Source organism: Oncorhynchus clarkii, chromosome 33 (genome assembly GCF_045791955.1).
Source record: "Oncorhynchus clarkii lewisi isolate Uvic-CL-2024 chromosome 33, UVic_Ocla_1.0, whole genome shotgun sequence".
NCBI classification, from domain to species: Eukaryota; Metazoa; Chordata; class Actinopteri; order Salmoniformes; family Salmonidae; genus Oncorhynchus; species Oncorhynchus clarkii.
The window spans coordinates 22,061,376-22,088,828 of NC_092179.1; the positions used below are offsets into that span (position 1 = coordinate 22,061,376).

General features: G+C 40.5%; 1 gene segment (V, D, J or C); it reads left to right on the plus strand.

Moving 5' to 3' along the window:
• The first annotated feature begins 2,062 nt into the window (after positions 1–2,062).
• On the plus strand, positions 2,063–3,732 carry LOC139392822 (Ig kappa-b4 chain C region-like). The segment is given in 2 exon segments: positions 2,063–2,243; positions 3,146–3,732. Coding segments are annotated over 2 exon segments (402 nt in total).
• The last annotated feature ends 23,721 nt before the right edge of the window (positions 3,733–27,453 follow it).

Below are 27,453 nucleotides of genomic sequence, written 5' to 3' on the forward strand. Positions count from 1 at the left end.
TAGTTCAGTCAGTGTTCCATGTCACTGTCTCTTCCCCCTCAGCACCTGCAGTAGGTCCCAGCTGTAGCAGTACAGTCACTGTGCAGTCTGACTGAGGGAGGTTTTTGTATGACTCTGTATCACTGTGTGAACACATCACCACTGTGGTAACTCTGACAGTAGTAATCTCCTGCATCTTCAGCCTGGACTCCACTGATGGTCAGAGTGAAGTCACTATGAGATCCACTGCCACTGAATCTAGATGGAGTCCCAGACTCAAGTTCTTCAGCAAAATAAATAAGGAGTTTAGGAGCTCCTCCAGGTTTCTGGTGGTACCAGGCCATACAGTTGTGATCCCCAGAACAAGCATCTGCTACATCTGCACTGGTTTTACAGTTTATAATAACTGTCTGTTCTGGGAGAACAGTTTTCATAGCAGGAGTCTGAGTCACAGTGACCTGTCCTCTGGATTCTGAAACAGAGACATTCAATAACCTTTAATTGATCTCTGTTTGTTTTGTCTAATTTTAGGCAGAAGTATTATTCAGTTCACATATTTCAATTAAATATTACATATTTATATTACATATTACTTGTAAGGAAGTCATTTTAGGAGCAATAATTTGTAAAATCTTACTCTGAATTAAGAATACCAATATCCACAAAAAGCTCATGATAAAAGTCATAGTTGTAGTTCTGTTGTCATGAAGGACAGCTCTCAGTCATGAAGTGTTAAACTCACAGGGATATAAACACTCTTAGAGCAGTGGAGCAGATGCATTATGCAAATGATGTTTCAAATCTATTTCAGTTTCCAAGTCGGCTCCCATCAGAATATATTTTGTCCTGGTTGAGCTTTCTTTTATAATAATTAGGTGGGTGCTTAAATGTGTCCTATTTCACACGTACACGTGTGTTTTATGCCCATGTGTGAATTGTAAAAAATAAAAATAAATCCCCTTGAGTCATCCTTGTAGAGTAGGGTCAAGACCAGGGTCTGCCGGGCCTTGCTCAAAGGTACATCAACATATTTCTCACCTTGTCGACCCGGATATTCAGTTACTAGCCCAACACTCTAACCGCTAGCTACCTGCTGCCCCTTTTATAACATCAAACAGCAACTGTTTACTCAGATAACTAATATGTGGCAACTTTTATGTCACACCACCATTATCTTGTTATTCTGATGATGATCAGATATAATGAACTGTCTGTTCACTCATGCTCGGTCTCTGATGTAAGTTCCTCTAATCAGTTAGTGAACACTTCTCTAAACTAAAGCTGGTAGGATTCCTCTGGTAGTGTTGTCTGTCCTCTGTGACTTTACCACCACTGTTAAATGTGAGATCAACATGTTTCATAAAGGAATATACAACATGGATCACTATCACTACTGCTGCTGCTGTTGTCTTTCATATGGACAATATGGAGGAATACTAGCAACACTGATCTAATGCTGGACTGTATCTACAGACTAGGAGAACACCTGATACACAGAGGAAGGAAAAAATACTCATATCTGGATTTAAGATACAATTCAGATTTATATTATCTAGAAACAGCTAATATGAAGTGTTTGTTCTACCTGGAAGATGTTAAAGTGTATTTGTGTTGATTATGTTTATGTATGAGTGATCTTCACAGTAACAGCTGCAGCATCACAACACAGAGAGGTTTTTGTACCAGCAGTAATAGGGATTGTATCACTGTGGTGGACTTTTGGTAGTGGCACCAGACTTGATGTTGGAAGTAAGTAAACAACTAAATTAACTGTTTTATTCACCCTTTGATGTCCTGTTTCAATTTCACTATACATTTTTGCCTTGATATTGAGGATTTTTCAAATGAACATTTTTAGATAATTTAAACAAAATACACAAGCCCTACACACACTATGGCCAATTTGAATATGAATGTTATTACGTCTAATCAAATATGACCTGCCTTTAAACTATGAAGTGATTATCCTACATTTTAGATGAGTTGTATGAATAAACATGCTGCACCTACAGTAGTAGGAGATGTACAAGAAAAAGTCAGTTTTGGTCCATGTTAAGGAAATCAAAATCAAAAACACTTTATTTCTAATTGAGTAGATTAAATCATTTCTGAAAAGTATTCATACTATAGCAGAGTTAATTATTTGAACCACAGTCTAAATAAATGAAGCTTGCCAAACATGCAGGAGGTTGTTGTACCAGCAGTAATAGTGATTGTATCACTGTGGTTGACTTTTGGTAGCGGCACCAGACTTGATGTTGGAAGTAAGTAACACGCTCTTTGATATTTCTTTCTGGTTATTTTGGGGGTTATTTTACTCTGTGGAACTCTGTCTCCATGAAAATATTGTGATTCTACATACTTTACTTTCTAAAAAAATATAACTTTTTATATTTATTTTGACTAACAACCAACATGTTCAAATGTAGGTGTTTATTTAAATGTGTGGTTTGATGGATTGCAGAGGATAGTTCTAGTATGATAACTATTTAATAATATGGAATATAGCTGTTGCATGGTGTATTACTGTTTGTGTGCGATTTAAAAAAAATCATGATCTCAATATTTTGGTTAAATGTAGCTTTTGACTGAGCCTTCTTTCAAGTAAATATTTATTAAATCAAAATGATAAATTGTAGGTTTATTTGTATGTCTGATTCGTATAATTGCAAAAGTATAATTTTATAATTGAAAACTATCATTCCCAATTCTGGTATAATAACTAATAGTATTGTATATAGTTTTCATCATTGTTGCATTGTGTTCCTGCTAGACTTCACTGTTAGTGTGAAGACAAAGGATCTCAGTTATGGTTGTAACTGACTTGATAATCCAACATGGATGATATGTGATGAAAATACTATGAATATGAGTCGGCTATTCTGATCAGATTCATTCCTTAACAATATCTGTATGACATGTATATCTGACACCGTGTGATTGGCAACTCTAGTTAATCAATTTATACTTGTTTGGTTCATAAATCTGCTTTGTATCATGTTACGTTAGTGTTTTCTCCATATCTTCTAATCAATCTGACTCCTACATTCATATTTAGAGGGCATTTCCATTTCACTTTATTTTGTTGTGTCCTTTGCTGAAGATAATCTCTTACTGTAGCTGTACTTGATGTTGTTACTTAGTTGATGTGTTCTGTTTGATCCAGGTAACAGTGCCCCCACCCTCACCGTACTGCCCCCCTCTAGTGAGGAGCTGTCCAGTACAACAACAGCCACACTGACGTGTCTGGCCAACAAGGGCTTCCCCTCAGACTGGACCATGAGCTGGAAAGTGGACGGGACCAACAAGAACCAGGAGACCAGTTCTAGGGTCCTGGAGAAGGATGGTCTGTACAGCTGGAGCAGCACCCTGACTCTCACTGGCCAGGAGTGGACCAAGGCAGGAGAGGTGACCTGTGAAGCCCAGCAGAAATCCCAGAATCCAGTGACCAAGACCCTGAGGAAGGCTGACTGTTCTGGGTAGGACCCCTCAGTCACACCCCTGTGGAGAGAGGCTGCTGGTTCCTCTGCTTTGACTCTGTTCTGAGATCAAATTTTCTCTGCCTTATTGATCACTGACATGTAGACTAACAGAGGGCTTTGCTTGAGTTCATGTGTCAAACCTCTCTGTAGACTGAGGTTGAATCAGTGTTAGATTTGATGTGTTCTGTTTTATTACTACTAGATACTGTAGGAATGTTTGCTTTGATGCTTTAATGAATAGATGAAAATAAAGATTTTCCTTTGGAACACACATTTTTGTTGACTCTTTTAATAATTAGACTGTAGTCTTAAATGTTGTTGAATGGTATGGACATACAGTATATCAAAAAAGCCTTAGTTATGTATGTTCTCACAAACCACATCATCTTCAACCAGCAAATCAAATCAAATGTTAGTCACATGTGCTGAATACATCAGATGTAGACCTTACTGAGAAATGCTTACTTACGAGCCCCTAACCAACAACGCAGTTAAAAAAAAATATGGATAAGAAGAAGAGATTAAAGTGACAAGTAATTAATGAGCAGCAGTAAAATAACAGTAGCAAGACAATATACAGGGGGGTACTGATACAAAGTCAATGTGCGGGGCCACCAGTTAGTTGAGGTAGTATGTACATGTAGGTAGTGTTATTAAAGTGACTATGCATAGATATCAACAGAGAGTAGAAGTGGTGTAAAGAGGGGAGGGGGGGCAATGCAAATAGTCTGGGTAGCCATTTGATTAGATGTTCAGGAGTCTTATGGCTTGGGGAAGGAAGCTGATTAGAAGCCTCTTGGAACTAGACATGGCGCTCTGGTACCGCTTGCCGTGCGGGAGCAGAGAGAACAGTCTATGACTAGGGTGGCTGGAGTCTTTGACCATTTTTAGGGCCTTCCTCTGACACCGCCTGGTATAGAGGTCTTGGATGGCATGAAGCTTGCCCCAGTGATGTACTGGGCCGTTCGCACTACCATCTATAGTGCCTTGCGGTTGGAGGCCGAGCAGTTGCCATACCAGGCAGTGAAGCAACCTGGTTCAGTTGTAGAACATTTTGAGGATCTGAGGACCCATACCAAATCTTTTCAGTCTCCTGAAGGGAAATAGGTTTTGTTGTGCCCTCTTCACGACTGTCTTGGTGTGCTTGGACCATGTTAGTTTGTTGGTGATGTGGACACCAAGGAACACCAAGGTTGATGAGAATGGGGGCGTGCTCAGTCCTCTTTTTCCTGTAGTCCACAATCATCTCCTTTGTCTTGATCACATTGAGGGAGAGGTTGTTGCTGGCAACACATGGCCAGGTCTCTGACCTCCTCCCTATAGGCTGTCTCGTCGTTGTCGGTGATCAGGCCTGCCACTGTTGTGTCGTCGATAAACTTAATTTATGGTGTTGAAGTCATGCTTGGCCATGCAGTCATGGGTGAACAGGGAGTACAGGAGGGGACTTAGCACGCACCCCTGAAGGGCCCCCGTGTTGAGGATCAGCGTGGCAGACGTGTTGTTACCTACCCTTACCACCTGGGGCTGCCCGTCAGGAAGTCCAGGATCCAGTTGCAAAGGGAGGTGTTTAGTCCAAGGGTCCTTACATTATTGATGAGCTTTGAGGATACTATGGTGTTGAAATCTTAGCTGTAGTCAACGAATAGCATTCTCACATAGGTGTTCCTTTTGTCCAGGTGGGAAAGGGCAGTGTGGAGTGCAATAGAGATTGCATCATCTGTGGATCTGTTGGGCAGTATGCAAATTGGAGTGGGTCTAGAATTGCTGGGATGATGGTGGAGATGTGAGCCATGACCAGCCTTTCAAAGCACTTCATGTCTACAGACGTGAGTGCTACGGGTCGGTAGTCATTTAGGCCGGTTACCTTAGTATTCTTGGGCACAGGCACAGGCACTAGGTCTGCTTGAAATGTGTTGGTATTACAGACTCGGACAGGGAGAGATTGAAAGTGTAATTGAAGACACTTGCCAGTTGATCAGCCCATGCTCGGAGTACACGTTCTTGTAATCCGTCTAGCCCTGCGGCCTTGCGAATGTTGACCTGTTTAAAGGTCTTGCTCACATTGGCTGCGGAGAGCGTGATCACTCCGTCTTCCATGACAGTTGGTGCTCTCATGCATGTTTAAATGTTATTTGCCTCGAAGCTAGCATAGAAGTAGTTTAGCTCGTCTGATAGGCTAGTGTCACTGTGCAGCTCTCGGCTGTGCTTCCCTTTCTAGTCTGTAATGGTTTGCCACATCCGACTAGCGTCAAAGCTGGTGTAGTGTGATTCGATCTTAATCCTGTATTGATGCTTTGCCTGTTTGACGATTCGTCGGAGGGCATAGCATGATTTATTATAAGCTTCCGGGTTAGAGGCCCACTCCTTGAAAGCGGCAGCTCTAGCCTTTAGCTTAGTGCGGATGCTGCCTGTAATCCATGGCTTCTGGTTGGGGTATGTACATACGGTCACTGTGGGGACGAAATCATCAATGCACTTATTGATGAAACCAATGACTGATGTGGTGTACTCCTCAATGCCATCGGAGGAATTCTGGAACATATTCCAGTCTATGCTAGCAAAACAGTCCAGTAGCTTAGCATCTGCTTCATCTGACCACTTTTTTATTGATCTAGTCACTGGTGCTTCCTGCTTTAATTTTAGCTTGTAGGCAGGAATCAGGAGGATAGATTTGTGGTCAGATTTGCCAAATTGAGGGTGAGGGAGAGCTTTGTATGCGTCTCTGTGTGTGGAGTATAGGTGGTCCAGAGTTATTTTTCCTCTGGTTGCATATTTAACATGCTGATAGAAATTTGGTAAAACAAATTTAAGTTTCCCTGCACTAGGAGTGCCGCCTCTGGGTGAACGTTTTCTTGTTTGCTTATGGCGGAATAGAGCTCATTCAATGCTGTCTTAGTGCCAGCCTCTGACTGTGGTGGTATGTAAACAGCTACAAAGAATACAGATGGAAACTCTCTAGGTAAGTAGTGTGGTCTACAGTTTATCATGAGATACTCTACAGCAGGTGAGCAATAGCTCGAGACTTCCTTAGATATCGTGCACCAGCTGTTATTTACAAAAATATATAGTCCGCCGCACCTTATCTTACCAGACGCTGCTTTTCTATCCTCCCGGTACATCGTATAACCAGCCAGCTGTATGTTGATATTGTCGTTGCTCAGCCACGATTCCGAGAAGCATAAGATGTTATAGTTTTTAATGTCCCGTTGGTAGTTTAATCTTCCGCGTAACTCATACATTTTATTCTCCAAAGATTGCACGTTTGCTATCAGAATGGAGGGAAGTGGGGGTTTATTCGATCGCCTACGAATTCTCAGAAGTCAGCCCGCCCTTTCGGCCCCTCTTTCTCTGCCTCCTCTTCACGCAGATCCAGGGGATCGGGGCCTGTTCCCGAGGAAGCAGTATATCCTTTGCGTCGGATTCGTCAGAGTCGTGAAAGGAAATTAAGGATTCTGCTAGTCCGTGGTAATCGCAGTCCTGATGTCTAGAAATTATTTTTGGTTTTAAGAGACGGTAGTGGCAACATTATGTACATTACATAAGTAAAAATACAAGTTACAAACAACACACAAAAAAATATTAACACAAAATATTAACACAAGATGCTACAATGTTAACAGATTAACAGGAGAGGTCTAGATACTACAATGTTAACAGATTAACAGGAGAGGTCTAGGTACTACAATGTTAACAGATTAACAAGAGAGGTCTAGATCCTACAACGTTAACAGATTAACAGGAGAGGTGTAGTTACTACAATGTTAATTGATTAACAGGAGAGGTCTGGATACTAAACTCGTCCTCTCACTGTCAACTGCGTTTATTTTCAGCAAACATAACATGTGTAAATATTAGTATGAACATAACACAATTCAACAACTGAGACATAAACTGAGCAAGTTCCACAGACTTGTGACTAACAGAAACAGAATAATGTGTCCCTGAACAAAGGTGGGGGTCAAAATCAAAAGTTACATTCAGTATCTGTTGTGGCCACCAGCTGCATTAAGTACTGCAGTGCATCTCCTCCTCGTGGACTGCACCAGATTTGCTGTGAGATGTTACCCCACTCTTCCACCAAGGCACCTGCAAGTTCCCGGACATTTCTGGGGTGAATGGCCCTAGCCCTCACCTTTTGATCCAACAGGTCCCAGACGTGCTCAATGGGATTGAGATCCGGGCTCTTCGCTGGCCATGGCATTACACTGACATTCCTGTCTTGCTTGAAATCATGCACAGAACGATCAGTATGGCTGGTGGCATTGTCATGCGGGATGAGGGAGGAGGATGTCTTCCCTATAACGCACAGCATTGAGATTGCCTGCAATGACAACAAGCTCAGTCCGATGATGCTGTGATACACCGCTCCAGACCATGACCTCCAAATCGATCCCCCTCCAGTGTACAGGCCTCGGAGTAACGCTCATTCCTTCGATGATAAACGCGAATCTGAACATCACCCGTGGTGAGACAAAACCGCGACTCATCAGTGAAGATGACTTTTTGCCAGTCTTGTATGGCCCAGCGACGGTGGGTTTGTGCCCATAGGCTACATTGTTGCCGGTGATGTCTGGTGAGGACCTACCTTACAACAGGCCTACAAGCCCTCAGTCCAGCCTCTCTCAGCCTATTGCGGACAGTCTGAGCACTGATGGAGGGATTGGGCATCTATTGGGATTCCTGGTGTAACTCGGGCAGTTGATGTTGCCATCCTGTACCTGTCCCGCAGGTGTGGTGTTCGGATGTACCGATCCTTTGCAGGTGTTGTTACACATGCCACTGCGGGGATGATCAGCTGTCCATCCTGTCTCCCTGTAGCGCTGTCTTAGGCATCTCAAAGTATGGACATTGCAATTTATTGCCCTGTGCAGTCCTCATGCCACCTTGCAGCATGCCTAAGATACGTTAACGCAGATAAGCAGGGACCCTGGGCATCTTTCTTTTGGTGTTTTTCAGAGTCAGTAGAAAGGCCTCTTTAGTGTCCTAAGTTTTCATAACAGTGACCTTAATTGCCTACCGTCTGTAAGCCGTAAGTGTTCCACAGGTGCATGTTCATTAATTGTTTATGGTTCATTGAACAAGCATGGGAACAAGTGTTTAAACCCTTTCACAACAATGATCTGTGAAGTTATTTGGATTTTTATTAATTATCTTTGAAAGACAGGGTCCTGAAAAAGGGACGTTTCTTTTTTTGCTGAGTTTACAATGTTAACAGATGAACAGGAGAGGTTTAGATACTACAATGTTAACAGATGAACAGGAGAGGCCTAAATACTCTAATGTTAACAGATTAACAGGAGAGGTGTAGATACTATAATGTTTAGTTTAGCAGGAAAGGTCTAGCCACATGTGGTAGGTGATTTTTGATTAATATCTATGGATTTTTTTTGACCTACTTGATTTACAGTGGCTGGTGAAGGTATTCACCCCCTTTTCCTATTCCTATTCCTATTTTCCTATTTTGGTGCCTTACAACCTGAAATGAAAATTTATTTTTGGGTGGGTTTTGTATCATTTGATTTACAAGACATTCCTACCACTTTGAAGATGCAAAATATTTTTTTTTGTGAAACAAACAAGAAATAAGACAAAAAAACTGAAAACTTGAGCATGCGTAACTGTTCACCACCCCAAAGTCAATACTTTGTAGAGCCACCTTTTGCAGCAATTACTGCTGCAAATCTCTTGGTGAATGTCTCTATAAGCTTGGCACATCTATCCACTGGGATTTTTGCCCATTCTTCAAGACAAAGCGTGCTCCAGCTCCTTCAAGTTGGATGGGTTCCGCTGATGTACAGCAATCTTTAAGACATACCACAGATTTTCAAGTGGATTGAGGTCTGGGCTTTGACTAGGCCATTCCAAGACATGTAAATGTTCCTGTTAAACCACTCGAGTGTTGCATTAGCAGTATGCTTAGGGTCATTGTCCTGCTGGAAGGTGAACCAAGAGTTTTCATCTATATTTTTCATAGCCGTCTATTTACCACCACAGAACGAAGCTGGCACTAAGACCACTCTCAACCAACTCTGTAAGGCCATAAGCAAAGAAGAAAATGCTCACCCAGAAGCGGCGCTCCTAGTGGCCTGGGACTTTAATGCAGGCAAACTTAAATCAGTTTTACCAAATTTTTACCAGCATGTCACAAATCCTAGACCACCTTTACTCAAATCAAATGTATTTATATAGCCCTTCGTACATCAGCTGATATCTCAAAGTGCTGTACAGAAACCCAGCCTAAAACACCAAACAGCAAGCAATGCAGGTGTAGAAGCACGGTGGCTAGGAAAAACTCCCTAGAAAGGCCAAAACCTAGGAAGAAACCTAGAGAGGAACCAGGCTATGTGGGGTGGCCAGTCCTCTTCTGGCTGTGCCGGGTGGAGATTATAACAGAACATGGCCAAGATGTTCAAATGTTCATAAATGACCAGCATGGTCGAATAATAATAAGGCAGAACAGTTGAAACTGGAGCAGCAGCACGGCCAGGTGGACTGGGGACAGCAAGGAGTCATCATGTCAGGTAGTCCTGGGGCATGGTCCTAGGGCTCAGATCCTCCGAGAGAGAGAAAGAAAGAGAGAAAGAGAGAATTAGAGCACACTTAAATTCACACAGGCCACCGAATAGGACAGGAGAAGTACTCCAGATATAACAAACTGACCCTAGCCCCCCGACACAAACTATTGCAGCATAAATACTGGAGACTGAGACAGGAGGGGTCAGGAGACACTCCACAGACAGAGATGCATACAAAGCTCTCCCCCGCCCTCCATTTGGCAAATCTGACCATAATTCTATCCTCCTGATTCCTGCTTTCAAGCAAAAACTAAAGCAGGAGGTACCAGTGACTCGGATGCTACACTAAAGGATTGTTTTGCTAGCACAGACTGGAATATGTTCCGGGATTCATACAATGGCATTGAGGAGAACACCATGTCAGTCATCGGCATCATCAATAAGTTCATTGACAACATCGTCCCCACAGTGACTGTACGTACATATCCCAACCAGAAGCCATGGATTACAGGCAACATCCGCATCGAGCTAAAGGCTAGAACTGACTAATCCGGACACTTATAAGAAATCCCACTATGCCCTCAGATGAACCCTCAAACAAGCAAAGCGTTAATAATACAGGATTAAGATTGAATCCTACTACACTGGCTCTGACACTCGTCGGTTGTGGCAGGGCTTGAAAACTATTACGGAGTACAAAGGGAAACCCAGATGCGAACTGCCCAGTGACGCGAGCCTACCAGACGAGATAAATGCCTTTTATGCTCGCGTTGAGGCAAGCAACACTGAAGCATGCACCAGCTGTTCGGAACGACTGTGTGATACCGCTCTCGGTAGGAGATGGGAACAAAACCTTTAACTTCTCTAGGGTAGGGGGCACTATTTTCACCTCCTGATGAAAAGCATGCCCAAAGTAAACGGCCTGCTACTCAGGCCCAGAAGCTAGGATATGCACATAGATTTGGATAGAAAACACTCTAAAGTTTCCAAAACTGTTAAAATAATGTCTGTGAGTATAACAGAACTGATTTGGTAGGTGAAGAATTGAGAAAAATCCATCCATGAAGTAGGATTTTTGTTGTTGTTGTAGTTTTCTATTCCATGTCTTTAGAGTATCCATTGACTTAGGACTCAAATTGCACATCGTATGCCTTCCACTAGATGTCAACAGTCTTTAGAAATTGTTTCAGGCTTGTATTCTGAAAAATGAGGGAGTAAGAGCACTCTGAATGAGTGGACACCGAAGTGGCCTAGAGATTTTTCATGCGCGAGACCGAGAGCATGCCTTTCTTGTTTACCTTCTATATTGACAACGTTATTGTCCGGTTGAAATATTATCGATTATTTAGGCTAAAATCAACCTTATGATTGATTATAAATATTGTTTGACATGTTTCTATGAACTTTTGGATACTATTTGGATTTTTCGTCTGCCTGTTGTGACTGCGTTTGAGCCTGTGGATTACTGAACAAAACTGAGGTTTTTGGATATAAACAGGGACTTTATCGAACAAAACAAACATTTATTGAGTAAATGGGAGACTTGTGAGTGCACCAATATGAAGATCATCAAAGGTAAGTGATAAGGGAATTTATATGTTTAAAGTAATGACTGAAGGATTCCACCCTGAAATCATATAATTGTATGAAATGTGTTAGTAGCCTGAAGGGAAAGGGGGGGGAAAGGGGGAAAGATACAGCCCACCTACTGTGTGTGTGTGTGTGTGTGCGTGGGTGTGTGCGTAGGTGGGAGTGAGAGTGAGAGTTATAAAATGTCTGTGTTTGCATTTTGGACTTTAGAGCTCTCATGAATAAACTACAATGGACCTTTTGCAGAATCTGAGTCTTTGCATAATTCTTATTAACCCTAGCTTTACAACCTAGGGGGAATTGGTCAAAGCTATAGTGACTGTTATCATCATTGGGATTGAAAATTCTCGTGACAGCTTGGTCCTTTCGAACCGGATCTCAATACCTTTTTCTGTCATGCCATGGGACACCGAAACTGTACACGGGCTGATGAAATATCAGTAGATTAAAGACCTGGCCCCATTCTGAGGGTTCTTTACAGGCCGGTGGTGAACTCGTACTTGACAGAAACGGTGACGAGATCCAACCTACATTGAATTATCAGCTGCAAGGTAAGGCCAGTAATCTGTATTCATTAGTTTGGGGATAACTTCTAAATTTACTAAAATTGACTGGATTAAATTCCTATAAAGCATTGGTCAAGATAAATGTGAGGGAGGATTTCAACAGTAAAACTAACAGTAAGTAAGATTTGTATCGGGTATACCGTCCATATAATCTAATGTAGAGAAAGTTTAAGACAAAAATATCTATGTTAGTGTTGGCGGCTCTGGGTCACAGATCGCCGCAGTAAGACATTTTGAAGTAAGTCAATTTGGATCTGTAATGACCCAAGGTATCTGTGGCCACTACCAATGTAAACTATCTAACAGTAAGACCTAAAAGTAAAACTGGTTGATATACAGTAGCCGGAAAACGTAATATAGAAGGTGAAATAAAGTAAAGTAAGTTACGTTAGTCTAGGACTAATGTCAATGAGTATAGTAAATGTGAGAACACACACATAGATAGTCAAAAGTAAGCAAGATTAAGTATAATAACAGTAAGAAAGTAAGAGGCGGGGTAGGGTAGCCTTGTGGTTAGAGCGTTGGGCTAGTAACCGAATGGTTGCAAGTTCCAATCCCTGAGCTGACAAGGTATAAATCTGATGTTCTTTCCCTGAACAAGGCAGTTAACCAACTGTTCCTAGGCTGTCATTGAAAGTAAGAATTTGTTCTTAACTTCTGAACCACCCATCCCGGATCCGGGATAATTGTCATCAGCAACGCTGAATAGCATAGCACAAAAGTCAAATAATATTACTAGAAAATATTCATATTCATGAAATCACAAGTGCAATATTTTGAAACACAGCTTAGCCTTTTGTTAATCACCCTGTTGTCTCAGATTCTGAAATTATGCTTTACAGCAAAAGCAATCCAAGCGTTTGTGTAAGTTTATCGATAGCCTAGCATAGCATTATGTACACTTAGCATCAGGAAGCTTGGTCACGAAAATCAGAAAAGCAATCAAATTAACCGTTTACCTTTGATGATCTTCGGATGTTTTCACTCACGAGACTCCCAGTTACACAGCAAATGTTCCTTTTGTTCCATAAAGAATATTTTTATACCCAAAATACCAACGTTTGTTTGTCGCATTATGTTCAGAAATCCACAGGAAAGAGCAGTCACGACAACGCAGACGGAAATTCCAAATAGTCTTCATAATGTCCACAGAAACATGTCAAACGTTTTTTATAATCATTCCTCAGGTAGTTTTTAAAATATATATTCGATAATATATCAACCAGTGTGTGTAGCTTTTTCCATAGCAGCGGGAGGAACAATGGCCATTTTACTCAATTGCGCACCAACTCACTCTGAGAGCCCCCACCTATCCACTTACACAATGTGATCCTTCACGCTCATTTTTCAAAATAAAAGCCTGAAACTATGTCTAAAGACTGTTGACACCTCAGGAAGCCACAGAAAAAGGAATCTGCTTGATATTCCTTTAAATGGGCAATAGGGATGCATAAGAACAGAGAGCTTTCAAAAACAGGGGCACTTCCTGATTGGATTTTCCTCAGGTTTTAGCCTGCAATATAATTTCTGTTTAACTCACAGACAATATGTTGACAGTTTTTGAAACTTTAGAGTGGTTTCTATCCTAATCTGTCAATTATATGCATATTCTAGCATCTGGTCCTGAGAAATAGGCCATTTACTTTGGGAGCGTTATTTTTCCAAACATAAAAATAGTGCCCCCTAGCTTCAAGAGGTTAAAGTAAAACTTTTCTTCCAGTCCACAGTGAGTAATCGCTTTTCTGATGTCCAGAAATTATTTTCGGTCATAAGAGATGATAGCAGCAACATTCCGTACACAATAAGTAAAAAAATAAGTTACACAAAACACAAAAAAACTAACAAAATAGCACAATTGATTGGGAGAATGTAAAACGTCAGCCATGTTCTTCGGCACCATTTTTGTCATGTAAAGTCAATGGAGAATCTCTATTGAAAGTGCTTTTGAGTCTAGGACTAGGCTTAACCTGTGTCCGCAAAACCACCCCTCAAAGTTTTGTTGTTCTTCATGGGCTAAACTGTACAGCATGATTGTACCTTACATTTAAAAAAAAAACCTGTCTAGACTTTTTTTGTTTGCCTATTTATTTATAGATTAAGTGTTCTTGGTTGTTCTCTGTACTGTAGCTAGTTGTTTATACTGTGTACTGTTGATCTGAAATGTTTTTGTTCACTGATAACATAGTGGCCGTGTACGAATACTCATATTAGCCTACTATATGCTTAAACTGCATAATCATTTTGGCCTTCGATGTAGTAGATTTCATTCATCTTTTCTGACTCACGTGTTTGACAACAGCTGATAATCAGATAGATTGAGAGGCTGTACCAAATGTCTGGCGTCAACACAATTGTGCATTAGATGGAGCATTCAAAGTACAGTGTATGACATTTCATAAACTATAAAACACTATTTTTTGCATACTATTTAGTGAGGTAGTATGGGTATTCAGACATGGCAAGTGTCTTTTCTCCCTGCTCTTCTGGGCAGTTTTTCTCCCCTCTCCTCATGTTAGAGTAGTAGTAGTAGTAGTAACTGACCCTCTCCTCTCCTAATGTTATAGATTAGTAGTAGTAGTAGATTAGCTGACCCTCTCCTAAAAATATAGAGTAGTAGTAGTAGTAGTAGTAGTAGTCGTAGTAGCTGACCCTCTCCTAATATATTCCATTATAGAGTAGTGGCAGCTGACCCTCCTCTCCAGCTGGTCCCTCTGTAAGGCCCACAGTGTCTCTGCTCCCCCCGTCCTCTGAGCTGCTCTCTGGGGGCTCGGCCAGACTGGCCTGCCTGCTGAGCTGCTACTCCCCTCAGGGGGCGATGGTGAGCGGGGAGGTAGACGGGGAGGAGGAGAAGGAGGGGGTCCTGACCACCACAGAAGAATAGAAGGACAGCCGCTACAGCCGCAGCAGCACCCTGACCCTGAGCAAGGCACGCTGGGAAGAGGGGGAGGTGTACACCTGCAGGGTCACCCACGACAAGACAGGTGATTCGGCCACCTTCGGAAAAGTCAGTCCAGAGCGTCCGGCGACAGTACCCAGTCCAGAGCGTCCAGCGACAGTACCCAGTCCAGAGCTTCCGGCGACAGTTCACAGACCGGAACCTCCAACAACGGTCCACAGACCGGAACCTCCAACGACAGGCCACAGTCCGGAACTTCCAACGACGGGCCACAGTCCGGAACCTCCAACGACGGGCCCCAGCCCGGAACCTCCAACGACGGGCCCCAGCCCGGAACCTCCAGCGACGGTCTCCAGTTCGGGGTCTCCAGCGACGGTCCCCAGTCCGGGGTCCCCAGCCCGGGGCCTACGGCGAGGATCCACGGGTCGGTGCTACAAGAGTGGACTCAGGGTAAAGAAGGGGGGCAGCGTACAGAACCAGAGCCGCCACCGAGGTTAGATGCCCACCCAGACCCTCCCATATAGGTTTAGGTTTGCGGCCGGGAGTTTTTTTGTAATTCTATGAGGTTTTGGTATATGTAGGTGTATGGTGGCCTGAAATAAATTGAAAATTAAATTGAATTGAAATGTTGATGAAAATACAAGTGTTATACATGGAACTTTAGATAAACCTCTCCTTAACCTTTTTGGGATAGGGGGCAGCATTTTCACTTTTGGATGAATAGCGTGCCCAGAGTGAACTGCCTATTACTCTGTCCCAGATGCTAATATATGCATATTGTTATTAGTATTGGATAGAAAACACTCTGAAGTTTCTAGAACTGTTTGAATGATGTCTGTGAGTATAACAGAACTCATATGGCAGGTGAAAACCTGAGAAAAATCCAACCAGGAAGTGGGACATCTGAGGTTTGTAGTTTTTCTACTCTTATCCAAGATACAGCCTATCCAAGATACAGTGGAAATGCGGTCATATTGCACTTCCTAAGGCTTCCACTAGCTGTCAACAGTATTTAGAACCTTGTTTGATGCTTCTACTGTGAAGGAGGGGGGAATGGGAGCTACGTTCCTAAAAATATATCTGTATGACAAAGTAATGCTAAAGTTAAACACGTCACACTTGTATCCTTCTTGCTTGTGTACTTTATACTTGTAATCTGCTTTATATCATATTACTGTTTGAGTTTTCTTCACATCTTTTAGCGATCTAACTTTTATATTAATTTACAGTTAAGGAAGTCATTTCCAAAGTGCTTTGTTTTGATGTAGTTGATGTGTTTCTTCCAGGTAACAGTTCCCCTACCCTGACCATCCTGCAGCTCGAGCAGCATCTTGACTCTCACTGTCCAGGAGTGTTTGGAGGCTTTATTGTACGTGTTTGAATCATGTTGATTAAATTTTAGCTATTCAAAACACTGGTCATCTTTGGGGGTTTGGATCATTGCACATCATCTCTAGTTTGATTTGAGTTTGGTTGATGGTTACTCAGCAGAGTCAACATGTAGTTAATGGTCAGGAGAAACATTTAGTGATCAGTTATGATTTAAGGTCTTCTAGGCATACAGTAGCTCTAGTTTGACTCTATTGTTGTTCAGCTCTACTACACCCTGTGTCATTATACTGGATCCTCTCCTCCCCTCAGCACCTGCAGTAGGTCCCAGCTGTAGCAGTACAGTCACTGTGGAGTCTGACTGAGGGAGGTTTTTGTACAACTCTGTATCACTGTGTGAACACCCAGACACTGTTGGGGTAGTGTAAACTCTGACAGTAGTAATCTCCTGCATCTTCAGCCTGGACTCCACTGATGGTCAGAGTGAAGTCACTCCCAGATCCACTACCACTGAATCTAGATGGAGTCCCAGAACGGAGTGTGTTCCCTGGAAGCATCATGAGTTTGGGTTTTTCTCCTGGTTTCTGTTGGTACCAGGATAGACACTGATGGTTCCATGACTGACCATTGTAACAATTACCATACACATTACTACTGATTCTACAGTTCAGAGAGACTAGCTGTCCTGAGAGAACGGCTTTCATTGTAGGAGTCTGAGTCACAGTGATCTGTCCTCTTGATTCTGAAACATAGAAAACACTAATAATTGTACATCACCAGGAATTAATAAAACAATCATTCGGTTCACTCAAATGTATTACTTTTCATTATACAAACACACATCTCTTCTTTGTTTGTTTTACCCCTGATGTAGAAGACAAGTGTCCAGATGAAGATGGTGATAAAAGTCATGGTTGTTGTGGGTTCTGTTGTCATGAAGGACAGGTCTCAGTCATGAAGTGTTAAACTCACAGGGATATAAATGCTCTTAGAGCAGCAGGGAGATGCATTATGCAAATTATGTTTCAAATCTATTTCAGGTTCCAAGAAGTAACTCCAAGAAGTAACTGTAACTCATGTTGCACTTATATTTTGTTCAAAATAATATAATCTTTGTGGTTGTGACTGGTTATATTTGTGATGGGGTGAAAGTTCATGTAAAAGTTATTTGGAGATTTGAAAACAAGAACAGTCCTGAGTCCACAATATCAGTAGTCCATAAGATGTCCCAAAAAGGGTCATACAAATATTTATATTTTCACTTTCAATAATTAGACTTTGGTCTTAAATGTTGTTGAATGGTGTAGACATATATTCATAAAGCCTGATTCACAGTTTATTTTAAAACTATCAGAAATAAAGGTCATTGCTTAGTTATTTATGTTCTCACTGCATTGTCATCAACCAGTAGTTCATATTAACACAAGATGCTACAATGTTAACAGATTACCAGGAGAGGTCTAGATACTACAATGTTAACAGATTAACAGGAGAGGTCTAGATACTACAATGTTAACAGATTAACAGGAGAGGTCTAGATACTACAATGTTAACAGATTAACAGGAGAGGTCTAGATACTACAATGTTAACAGATTAACAGGAGAGGTCAGATACTACAATGTTAACAGATTAACAGGAGAGGTCTAGATACTACAATGTTAACAGATTAACAGGAGAGGTCTAGATACTACAATGTTAACAGATTAACAAGAGAGGTCTAGATACTACAATGTTAACAGATTAACAAGAGAGGTCTAGATACTACAATGTTAACAGATTAACAGGCGAGGTCTAGATACTAACAGGTTAACAGGAGAGGTGTACTACAATGTTAACAGATTAACAGGAGAGGTCTAGATACTACAATGTTAACAGATTAACAGGAGAGGTCTAGATACAATGTTACAATTAACAAGTTAACACAATGTCAACAGATTAACAGGAGAGGTCTAGATACTACAATGTTAACAGGTTAACAGGAGAGGTCTAGTTAACAGATTAACAGGAGAGGTACAATGTTAACAGGTTAACAGGAGAGGTTAACAAGTTAACAGGTTAACAGGAGAGGTCTAGATACTACAATGTTAACAGATTAACAGGAGAGGTCTAACAGTTAACAGATTAACAGGCGAGGTCTAGATACTACAATGTTAACAGGTTAACAGGAGAGGTCTAGATACTACAATGTTAACAGATTAACAGGAGAGGTCTAGATACTACAATGTTAACAGGTTAACAGGAGAGGTCTAGATACTACAATGTTAACAGATTAACAGGAGAGGTCTAGATACTACAATGTTAACAGATTAACAGGAGAGGTCTAGATACTACAATGTTAACAGATTAACAGGAGAGGTCTAGATACTACAATGTTAACAGATTAACAGGAGAGGTCTAGATACTACAATGTTAACAGATTAACAGGAGAGGTCTAGATACTACAATGTTAACAGATTAACAGGAGAGGTCTAGATACTACAATGTTAACAGATTAACAGGAGAGGTCTAGATACTACAATGTTAACAGATTAACAGGAGAGGTCTAGATACTACAATGTTAACAGATTAACAGGAGAGAGAGTTAACAGATTAACAGGAGAGGTCTAGATACTACAATGTTAACAGGTTAACAGGAGAGGTAGATACTACAATGTTAACAGATTAACAGGAGAGGTCTAGATACTACAATGTTAACAGATTAACAGGAGAGGTCTAGATACTACAATGTTAACAGATTAACAGGAGAGGTCTAGATACTACAATGTTAACAGATTAACAGGAGAGGTCTAGATACTACAATGTTAACAGATTAACAGGAGAGGTCTAGATACTACAATGTTAACAGATTAACAGGAGAGGTCTAGATACTACAATGTTAACAGATTAACAGGAGAGGTCTAGATACTACAATGTTAACAGATTAACAGGAGAGGTCTAGATACTACAATGTTAACAGATTAACAGGAGAGGTCTAGATACTACAATGTTAACAGATTAACAGGAGAGGTCTAGATACTACAATGTTAACAGATTAACAGGAGAGGTCTAGATACTACAATGTTAACAGATTAACAGGAGAGGTCTAGATACTACAATGTTAACAGATTAACAGGAGAGGTCTACAACAGATTAACAGGAGAGGTCTAGATACTACAATGTTAACAGAGGAGAGGTGTTACAATGTTAACAGATTAATACTACAATGTTAACAGAGGAGAGGTCTAGATACTACAATGTTAACAGATACAGTTAACAGAGAGAGGTCTAGATACTACAATGTTAACAGATTAACAGGAGAGGTCTAGATACTACAATGTTAACAGATTAACAGGAGAGGTCAATGTTAACAGATAGAACAGGAGAGGTCTAGATACTACAATGTTAACAGATTAACAGGAGAGAGTTAACAGGTTAACTAACAGATTAACACAATGTTAACAGATTAACAGAGGTCTAGATACTACAATGTTAACAGATTAACAGGAGAGGTCTAGATACTACAATGTTAACAGATTAACAGGAGAGGTCTAGATACTACAATGTTAACAGATTAACAGGAGAGGTCTAGATACTACAATGTTAACAGATTAACAGGAGAGGTCTAGATACTACTACAATGTTAACAGATTAACAGGAGAGGTCTAGATACTACAATGTTAACAGATTAACAGGAGAGGTCTAGATACTACAATGTTAACAGATTAACAGGAGAGGTCTAGATACTACAATGTTAACAGATTAACAGGAGAGGATACAATGTTAACAGGTACTACAATGTTAACAGGTTAACAGGAGAGGTCTAGATACTACAATGTTAACAGATTAACAGGAGAGGTCTAGATACTACAATGTTAACAGATTAACAGGAGAGGTCTAGATACTACAATGTTAACAGATTAACAGGAGAGGTCTAGATACTACAATGTTAACAGATTAACAGGAGAGGTCTAGATACTACAATGTTAACAGGTTAACAGGAGAGGTCTACTACAATGTTAACAGATTAACAGGAGAGGTCTAGATACTACAATGTTAACAGGTTAACAGGAGAGGTCTAGATACTACAATGTTAACAGATTAACAGGAGAGGTCTAGATACTACAATGTTAACAGATTAACAGGAGAGGTCTAGATACTACAATGTTAACAGGTTAACAGGAGAGGTCTAGATACTACAATGTTAACAGATAGATACTACAATGTTAACAGATTAACAGAGAGGTCTAGATACTACAATGTTAACAGATTAACAGGAGAGGTCTAGTACTACAATGTTAACAGATTAACAGGAGAGGTCTAGATACTACAATGTTAACAGGTTAACAGGAGAGGTCTAGATACTACAATGTTAACAGAACAGGAGAGGTCTAGATACTACAATGTTAACAGGAGAGGTCTAGATACTACAATGTTAACAGGTTAACAGGAGAGGTCTAGATACTACAATGTTAACAGATTAACAGGAGAGGTCTAGATACTACAATGTTAACAGGTTAACAGGAGAGGTCTAGATACTACAATGTTAACAGGTTAACAGGAGAGGTCTAGATACTACAATGTTAACAGGTTAACAGGAGAGGTCTAGATACTACAATGTTAACAGATTAACAGGAGAGGTCTAGATACTACAATGTTAACAGATTAACAGGAGAGGTCTAGATACTACAATGTTAACAGATTAACAGGAGAGGTCTAGATACTACAATGTTAACAGATTAACAGGAGAGGTCTAGATACTACAATGTTAACAGATTAACAGGAGAGGTCTAGATACTACAATGTTAACAGATTAACAGGAGAGGTCTAGATACTACAATGTTAACAGATTAACAGGAGAGGTCTAGATACTACAATGTTAACAGATTAACAGGAGAGGTCTAGATACTACAATGTTAACAGATTAACAGGAGAGGTCTAGATACTACAATGTTAACAGATTAACAGGAGAGGTTAACTACAATGTTAACAGATTAACAGGAGAGGTCTAGATACTACAATGTTAACAGGTTAACAGGAGAGGTCTAGATACTACAATGTTAACAGATTAACAGGAGAGGTTACTACAATGTTAACAGATTAACAGGAGAGGTCTAGATACTACAATGTTAACAGTTAACAGATTAACAGGAGAGGTCTAGATACTACAATGTTAACAGATTAACAGGAGAGGTCTAGATACTACAATGTTAACAGGTTAACAGGAGAGGTCTAGATACTACAATGTTAACAGATTAACAGGAGAGGTCTAGATACTACAATGTTAACAGATTAACAGGAGAGGTCTAGATACTACAATGTTAACAGATTAACAGGAGAGGTCTAGATACTACAATGTTAACAGATTAACAGGAGGAGAGTCTAGATACTACAATGTTAACAGATTAACAGGAGAGGTCTAGATACTACAATGTTAACAGATTAACAGGAGAGGTCTAGATACTACAATGTTAACAGATTAACAGGAGAGGTCTAGATACTACAATGTTAACAGATTAACAGGAGAGGTCTAGATACTACAATGTTAACAGATTAACAGGAGAGGTCTAGATACTACAATGTTAACAGATTAACAGGAGAGGTCTAGATACTACAATGTTAACAGATTAACAGGAGAGGTCTAGATACTACAATGTTAACAGATTAACAGGAGAGGTCTAGATACTACAATGTTAACAGGTTAACAGGAGAGGTTAACAGTTAACAGAGAGGTCTAGATACTACAATGTTAACAGATTAACAGGAGAGGTCTAGATACTACAATGTTAACAGATTAACAGGAGAGGTCTAGATACTACAATGTTAACAGGTTAACAGGAGAGGTCTAGATACTACAATGTTAACAGATTAACAGGAGAGGTCTAGATACTACAATGTTAACAGGTTAACAGGAGAGGTCTAGATACTACAATGTTAACAGGTTAACAGGAGAGGTCTAGATACTACAATGTTAACAGGTTAACAGGAGAGGTCTAGATACTACAATGTTAACAGATTAACAGGAGAGGTCTAGATACTACAATGTTAACAGATTAACAGGAGAGGTCTAGATACTACAATGTTAACAGGTTAACAGGAGAGGTCTAGATACTACAATGTTAACAGATTAACAGGAGAGGTCTAGATACTACAATGTTAACAGGTTAACAGGAGAGGTCTAGATACTACAATGTTAACAGATTAACAGGAGAGATCTAGATACTACAATGTTAACAGTTTAACAGGAGAGGTCTAGATACTACAATGTTAACAGATTAACAGGAGAGGTCTAGATACTACAATGTTAACAGGTTAACAGGAGAGGTCTAGATACTACAATGTTAACAGATTAACAGGAGAGATCTAGATACTACAATGTTAACAGATTAACAGGAGAGGTCTAGATACTACAATGTTAACAGATTAACAGGAGAGGTCTAGATACTACAATGTTAACAGATTAACAGGAGAGGTCTAGATACTACAATGTTAACAGGTTAACAGGAGAGGTCTAGATACTACAATGTTAACAGGTTAACAGGAGAGGTCTAGATACTACAATGTTAACAGGTTAACAGGAGATGTCTAGATACTACAATGTTAACAGATTAACAGGAGAGGACTAGATACTACAATGTTAACAGGTTAACAGGAGAGGTCTACAATGTTAACAGATTAACTACAATGTTAACAGATTAACAGGAGAGGTAACAGGAGGAGGGTCTAGACTAGATACTACAATGTTAACAGATTAACAGGAGAGGTCTAGATACTACAATGTTAACAGATTAACAGTAGAGATCTAGATACTACAATGTTAACAGATTAACAGGAGAGGTCTAGATACTACAATGTTAACAGATTAACAGGAGAGGTCTAGATACTACAATGTTAACAGATTAACAGGAGAGGTCTAGATACTACAATGTTAACAGGTTAACAGGAGAGGTCTAGATACTACAATGTTAACAGGTTAACAGGAGAGGTCTAGATACTACAATGTTAACAGGTTAACAGGAGAGGTCTAGATACTACAATGTTAACAGATTAACAGGAGAGGTCTAGATACTACAATGTTAACAGGTTAACAGGAGAGGTCTAGATACTACAATGTTAACAGGTTAACAGGAGAGGTCTAGATACTACAATGTTAACAGATTAACAGGAGAGGTCTAGATACTACAATGTTAACAGGTTAACAGGAGAGGTCTAGATACTACAATGTTAACAGATTAACAGGAGAGGTCTAGATACTACAATGTTAACAGATTAACAGGAGAGGTCTAGATACTACAATGTTAACAGATTAACAGGAGAGGTCTAGATACTACAATGTTAACAGATTAACAGGAGAGGTCTAGTTAACAGATTAACAGGAGAGGTCTAGATACTACAATGTTAACAGATTAACAGGAGAGATCTAGATACTACAATGTTAACAGATTAACAGGAGAGGTCTAGATACTACAATGTTAACAGATTAACAGGAGAGGTCTAGATACTACAATGTTAACAGATTAACAGGAGAGGTCTAGATACTACAATGTTAACAGGTTAACAGGAGAGGTCTAGATACTACAATGTTAACAGGTTAACAGGAGAGGTCTAGATACTACAATGTTAACAGGTTAACAGGAGAGGTCTAGATACTACAATGTTAACAGATTAACAGGAGAGGTCTAGATACTACAATGTTAACAGGTTAACAGGAGAGGTCTAGATACTACAATGTCAACAGGTTAACAGGAGAGTTCTAGATACTACAATGTTAACAGATTAACAGGAGAGGTCTAGATACTACAATGTTAACAGATTAACCGGAGAGGTCTAGATACTACAATGTTAACAGATTAACAGGAGAGGTCTAGATACTACAATGTTAACAGATTAACAGGAGAGGTCTAGATACTACAATGTTAACAGATTAACAGGAGAGGTCTAGATACTACAATGTTAACAGATTAACAGGAGAGGTCTAGATACTACAATGTTAACAGATTAACAGGAGAGGTCTAGATACTACAATGTTAACAGGTTAACAGGAGAGGTCTAGCCACATGTAGTAGATGGTACTATTTATTCAACTTTGAACAGTTTTTGACCTGCTTGATTTATAGATTTATAAAGGCTGTAATCTACAGATGTAGGATCTTAATTTGATCACCCTGTTGCAGGAGAACTGTCCTGCAATGCAAGAAACGTAAAACGTTAAGTGTATTTGAGGTTTAAAATGGCTTCTGAAGTTTGTAATTTCCACCAAATTTCAGACTTGATTTTCCCTGATCAAAAATGCATCATCCCTACAAAAATGTTAATTATTTATAATCCACATTATAATTCACATTTTTGTTACTGCTGGATTGTTTTCCTGCTATCGCAAATTGGCTCAAATTAAGATTGCTATTGAACATTTGAACACTCACCAATGTGATCACACCTGTATTTAACAACCCCCTGGGAACAGAGTGAACATCTGGTGACAGTACTGCTCTATTCTGGGACAAGCAGAACCACCCAGCTCTGTATATGTAAATCTCAGTTTCACTCTCACAGCTACCAGTCTAGCAGTTGAACAGTTTCACCACCTGAAATACCCTGGAGAGAAGGGGTGGAGATGACTCAATAAAATGAATGGATGATTAAAACTGTTAAAATTTCAGTCACATTGTGGTGACTATTATAGAAACTATACTCAGCACTGCTAAAAATAGCCAGGAATCAACATTTATTGATCTAATCTCTTTTCCCTCATTTAACAAGAGGTGAGTACTTCTGCTGGCATTTTGATTCCTTTGCTAATGCTGCCCTCTACTGTGGTTTTCTTTGGCCTTTGTCTTGTTTTTTCAATAATATTTATCATAAGCCCGGGCTGTCTATTCAACAAGTTAAATGTGACAAACATGAGCTGGCACAATGGGTGTGAGGTGTGTAATACCCTCTTCAAGACGATGGAATAGGAAGAATCTCATGGCATGGATGTTACCATACCTGTGGACAATATTCCAGGCTTGGTTTACACAGAACCTTTCTCGCCCCCACCTCACTAGTGGAAGACACTAGTTAAAAGGCCCTCCAAGGTTTGGCCCTCTGCCCTGCTCCTCTCCCCTGGAACCCCCCTTTTCCCTGCACCTCCCCCTGATGGATGGGTGTCCTTTTCAAATGACGCGTTCATTGCGCAAATGTGTTTAATTTGCGGAAGGGGATTTAATGAACCCTGATTGGTGTGTTTGTGTCTGTCTGTGTGAGTGTGTCTGTGTGTGTGTGTATCTGTGTCTGTATCTGTGTGTGAGTGTGATGCAGAAGGAGGATGGGGGTGACCAATGTCTGAGAGGAATGCATTCATTTCAGCAGGGAACAACCGGTTGCCATTTAACAGCACCTGAGAGAAGGAGATATCTTCGGTCCATGAATTGAGAGTCTATATTTAGCATTCAGAATCTATTTGGTGCAGATACCGTAGCCTGTTTCCTCTCTTCCATGACTAAACACAGTAAACCAATGCTATTTCTGGGAAATATATATATAACATTGGGGTCAGTGCCATTTTCAGCAAACTCCGAGGGGAAAGTATATGATTGTGTCCAGGAAGCCCAAGATGGAGTATATACCATGATATAGTGGTGGGGCTATGACATCAAACTGATACCTTCAACTTGGCTAATGGCTCCATGTTGTTAATGGCAGTCAGGCCAATAAGCCCGTTACCTCCAACAAACTCTTTAGCTGTATTTGGTTTCCTATTGACTATCAAAATCACCTCCGGTCTAGTCCAATTAAAACATTGCCCTTTTCATGCACTTGTTCACAAAATGGCTGAAGCGTATCACAGGAGTAGAGGGGATCCAAAAGGTACTGTTGTAATCTCGATGTAAATTACTCAGATGTTACCAAAAATGGAAGCTAGCAAGACAAACTGTGTCTAGAACATGCCAGCTAACCAATTACATTGTCAAGTTTATTTTGGTCTCATGATGAAAGTGGAGGCTGCTGAGGGGAGAACAGCTCATAATAATGGCTGGAATGGAGAAAATGGAATGGTTTCAAAAACATGGTTTTCATATGTTTGATACCGTTCCATTCACTCCATTCGACTCCATTCCAGACATCATTATGAGCCATCCTCCCCTCAGCAGCCTCCACTGCATGACGAAAGTATCTCACTTTGTACATTAGTTTTGAAAATTACAGCATTCAGCTCAATTTACATTCAAAAGCTAACTTTGGTAATAATCGCTAATATCTATGGGAAGGCTAGGGGACATGCCAGTCCTTTGACGACTTATCGTTTGTAGCAGAATTTCTGCTGCAACCTCTGATTTGCATGGATTTTGCAGGATATTATGGGATTGGTCGGGCTATAGTCAACAAAACAATTATATAGCCCATGTAAGGATGTGTAACCAGTTGTGTTTCGTTATAGAATACAGTTTATCAGATTCAGAGCACACATTTAGTATACTGTATTTCCAGTTGTGTTAGTTTCTATCGCCATCCAATCCCATTCCAAGTGCCATAAAGTACAGTAGTCCATACAGGTACTGGACTGATATAGGGTCACAAAATGCTTGTCGACCACTTGCCTTATCTCAATAGAATATCAATAGAACATGTGAGTGCATGTGTCTTTATTGGGATGATATTCACAAAATACAGGACAAACCAGAATAGAGGACTTTCTTTCCGGCTCGTTGATGCTACAAATCGACCAGAGTAGGTACTAAAATCCTGACAAGTGACTCCTCCGCACCGAGAGAGGGGGTGCCTGGGTGGTTTCTGAGTCCAAGCCATCATAAACACCTCTGCCCCTGACCATAGAGCGAGAGGATGCGGCACTCACCATAGTGACACGGAGCTCTGGTGACCACGCAGGTGGAAGGAATCCCCTAAATAAACCGATAAATAAGACAGAACGAGGGGGGCATTCGGATGCAGATAACACCACGACACGACGCCTCCGTCAATGAGATTTACTGTGAAGTGGGGCTACGGAGGGGTGTGTGTGGGGAAGGTGGGTTAACAGCCAGTCGTAAAGAACTGGGGGAGGGGTTGCCTCATAGGGAGAAACAAGGGAGAACGGGAGGAGAGAAAGAAAAAGAGAAAGAGAGAGAGAAAGAGAGGA